Consider the following 3809-nt stretch of genomic DNA (forward strand, 5'->3'; position numbering starts at 1 on the left):
AAATTAAAATTAACTATGTTCTTATGTATGTAAATATATATTACATAGATTTTTTTGTATTATATAATAATAAAATTGTGTAAAAATTTAAAACATCATTAAAAATATAGTTTTATAAATTTGATTAGTGAAACTAAAGATCCAAAAAGTTAACGAATTATAATATTGTCTTGAATTACCAAATGTTGTTTGTTCTAGATATTTAGCAACTGGTGCAAATTTTTCAACCTTACATTTTGAATTTTTAATGGGAATTTCAACTATTTCAAAACTAATAAGAGAGACATGCGAAGTGTTATGGACCATATTACAACCAATAGAAATGCCTGTACCTACAGAAAATGATTGGTTAGATATGGCAAAAGGTTTTTTTGAAAAAACTCAATTTCCAAACACAGTTGCTGCAGTCGATGGTAAACACATACGGTTGCAATGTCCTAAAAAAACTGGAAGTCTTTATTATAACTACAAACACTTCTTTTCATTAATTCTGCTTGGATTGTGTGATGCAAACTATTGCTTCAGAATTATTGATGTGGGATCGTATGGCAAAGAGAGTGACTGTAATATATTCAAACAGTCACGGTTCGGGAAAAAACTTTATGCTGACAAAGTTAACTTCCCCCCGATGCTCCTTTGCCTGGTGATGAAGATGGTGTACCTCAACCATTTATTGTAGTAGGTGACGAGGCTTTTGCTTTAAATAAACATTTGTTGAGACCATTTCCAGGGAAAAGCTTGACCAATGAGAGGAGGATTTTTAATTACCGACTCTCCAGGGCTAGACGTTACATTGAATGTACATTTGGAATTCTTTCAAACAAATGGAGAGTATTCCATGCACCAATTTTGACTTCTCCAGATTTTGCAGTTCAAATTACCAAAGCAGCATGTATATTACATAACTTTGTCCGGCGCAGAGATGGATACGACAAACAAGATTTAGAAAACTGCAACATTGGAGGAATAGAAGAGAGAAGGGGCGTTGGAAATGCTCCTTCAAATGCTAAAGATGTTAGGGAATATTTTGTTAAATATGTGAATAGCCCACAAAATGCACTAAGCTGGCAAAATAAAGTGATTCTTTAATTCAAACTATTAATTACTATTACTTATTTTATGTAATACCAATAGTTGAAAGAAATATAACATTTTAATTTTTAATTTTTTTTTTTTAGCTTATAAAGTAATAAATGTACACATATAAATTATGAAATATTATTTCCATACTTTTAATGTTTTTGGTTTTTTCATCCAGCTCATTAAATTGATCAACGCAGGCTACAGCAACTTTACACCAGCTGACATGTAAGCTGTCTCTGTTGTGGTGCTGTGGTATTTCTATAAAAATATATAATACAACTTTCAAAATATAGGTGGTAGGTACATACATGTTACCTACTATGTACCTAGTACCAATCAGATAGGTACCTAATCCTAAATGATATTACACTAAATAGATAAATATTTATGTAATTGATAGGTATTCAATCACGAACATCTGATTGCAATTTTTGGTCACATATTAAAAAAAATGTATTTACTAAGAAGTATATTTTAGGTATAGAAGATAAGTACTTAAATATAATTATTTATTAATGAGTACCAAGTTCAATTCATATTCACTCCTATAATCTCCAAAATCATAAGTTTAGAATTGTATACCTATTCAAAATATTGTTGCCTAGTAATATATTTAATGTTCACAAATATGTAAATTTATCTATAAGAAAAACCCCCAAAAAACTAGCTTTTCACCAAAAAAAAAAAAAGTTGACAAGAAAACATTTAAACCTAATTGTAAAAAATTGTATTATATTATAGGTATTTAGTTATTTATTTATTATTAAAATAAAGAAAAAGTTTAATTTAATTTAATATTTATTTATGTTCAACATTCAAATGTGGCCCTATAACTGTATAAGACACATATTCAAATCTATCCCCTTCACGTTCGAAGTTCAAAAGTACCCCAACTTTAGAATAAAAATATACTTAACTTTATAATTATTATAAATTAAATTGGTTATTTAATATATGAGGTTGTTATGAGTCAAACAGTATTCACAACCATCTAGAATTCTAGACTACAGATTGTAATTATCAAATAGGTAGGTACATAATTTGTCAGTAAATTAAAAAAATTAAATGTAAATTTCATTTAAATCTGCCCCACTCACTCACCCCTACCTATCTTTCAATGAAACATTTTTTTTGAAATAAACGTTATACGTTATTCTAAGAATGTATTACAATACAAAATACTTGATACTTACCATACTTGTAATCATAGGCAATAGCATGCACAGAGTTTAAACGCGGGGGGGTACCATATAAAAATCTGTGGGTAGTAATTAGAGGTGACACAATATCTTTAAAACAAATGTTTATTTTTATATTTTTGTCCACAAATACTGTTATCTAGATAACTCAGAACTAATCGAGGGGTAAATACCTGACAGAAGTTTTGTACACCAGATTACTGATTTCAATGATTATACCTATGATTACCCATGATTCACTACAAAGATTACCTATGATTACCCATGATTACCCCTATGATTACCATCACCTTGTACACTGATTACCCCCAAGGTGTTTACCCCTCGATTTATGATATAGGCAGACTTAGGGGTGCTTTGCCTGTTTATAATATTAAATTGTATAATTACCTTGTAAAATAGTCTCAAAATTATTTGGAGTTGATGATGACATATTTCTTAAGGAATCCGAATCTACAACGCCATGCACTTCTATATCAGTTATAGTAGTTAAAAACTGATCAATGGCTTCATTTGTTGGTATAGTTTCTTCTGGCCCTCCACCAGTCTTTTTTTTATTTCTTTTTTCAGCACATAGTTCAGCTTTTTTGTTATTTTTTCTGTTCTCCCAACATTTTTTGAGATTAAGAGCAGAACGCTAGTACAAATTGATACATTTATCATACAAAATATTGCATAGTGCATAACAATTGGATAACTTACTGAAACGTTTAATGCAGCTGCATTAAATTCATCTGCCACAATATTCCAATACTTCGATTTTTGGGCTACTTGTACCGCTCCTTTTTGTTTATTTTCCAATACATGTTTATATTTAAAAACTAAACTGTCCAGCAGATTAATTTCATCTGCTTGGAATACCGGGTTTCGTTTAATAAGTTTTTCCGTCATTCTACTTACTATAAGAATACCTTCAATTAAATTTGAAAATAAAACGGACTACCTATTATAAATTAATTTATAGTACCAAAAAAAAAAACAATATCATATTATCAAAGTGATAACATAGCATATCATAGTGATAAGCGGTACATCCTCCATGATATCATGAAAATAAAATAGTTAGTAAATTCTTAGTATTTACTTAGTATTATATTCTAAGTATTTACTCAAAATTTACTTTGTTAAGAAAATTGTAAGAATTTTCTATGAATACGATACCATTGAAAATTCTAATGTTTCACTTAAGGAAGTATATACTAAGTTTGAATTAAGTACGATCTATGAATATGGCTAAATATTATCCTTATTCCTTAGTATTTGAAGAAGAATAACTAAGGAAGTTTTCGTTCAAATTTCGATTACGATACATCAAAATTTTCAGAAAAATTATCTGAATCCCATTTTGCTTTAAATCATATAGGTTGTCATTTGAAAAACAAAAGTTAGTATTGCCACAGGATACTTCTTAAATGTTGTGAAAAATCTAAGTACTCGAAATTATCGTCTTTAATAACACTTAAAAATTCCAAAAATTAAAATTTGAATATATGTATAATTTAAGCATAAAAATGGGGGTGGAGCATG

At 28.8% G+C, this 3809-nt stretch overlaps 1 protein-coding gene across 1 annotated transcript; it reads right to left on the reverse strand.

The window, feature by feature from the left end:
* Positions 1-1958: 1958 nt before the first annotated feature.
* Positions 1959-3616, reverse strand: LOC100570780. The gene is made up of 2 exons (XM_029485133.1): positions 2985-3616; positions 1959-2919 (listed from the first exon to the last, which is right to left on the reverse strand). Exons 1-2 carry the CDS (start codon positions 3171-3173, stop codon positions 2656-2658), a joined length of 453 nt encoding a protein of 150 aa, XP_029340993.1. The 5' UTR covers positions 3174-3616; the 3' UTR covers positions 1959-2655.
* Between the last annotated feature and the right edge of the window lie 193 nt (positions 3617-3809).

This window comes from Acyrthosiphon pisum, chromosome X, assembly GCF_005508785.2.
Source record: "Acyrthosiphon pisum isolate AL4f chromosome X, pea_aphid_22Mar2018_4r6ur, whole genome shotgun sequence".
In the NCBI taxonomy this organism is placed as follows: Eukaryota; Metazoa; Arthropoda; class Insecta; order Hemiptera; family Aphididae; genus Acyrthosiphon; species Acyrthosiphon pisum.

What these genes read in the sequence shown, in the direction of transcription:
- LOC100570780 (XM_029485133.1), bottom strand. Translation starts at nt 3,173, where the DNA reads ATGACGGAAAAACTTATTAAACGAAACCCGGTATTCCAAGCAGATGAA. An exon ending in CAGCTGCATTAAACGTTTCA is followed by an intron (nt 2,920 to 2,984) that starts GTAAGTTATCCA and finishes AATTTGTACTAG; the next exon opens with CGTTCTGCTCTTAATCTCAA.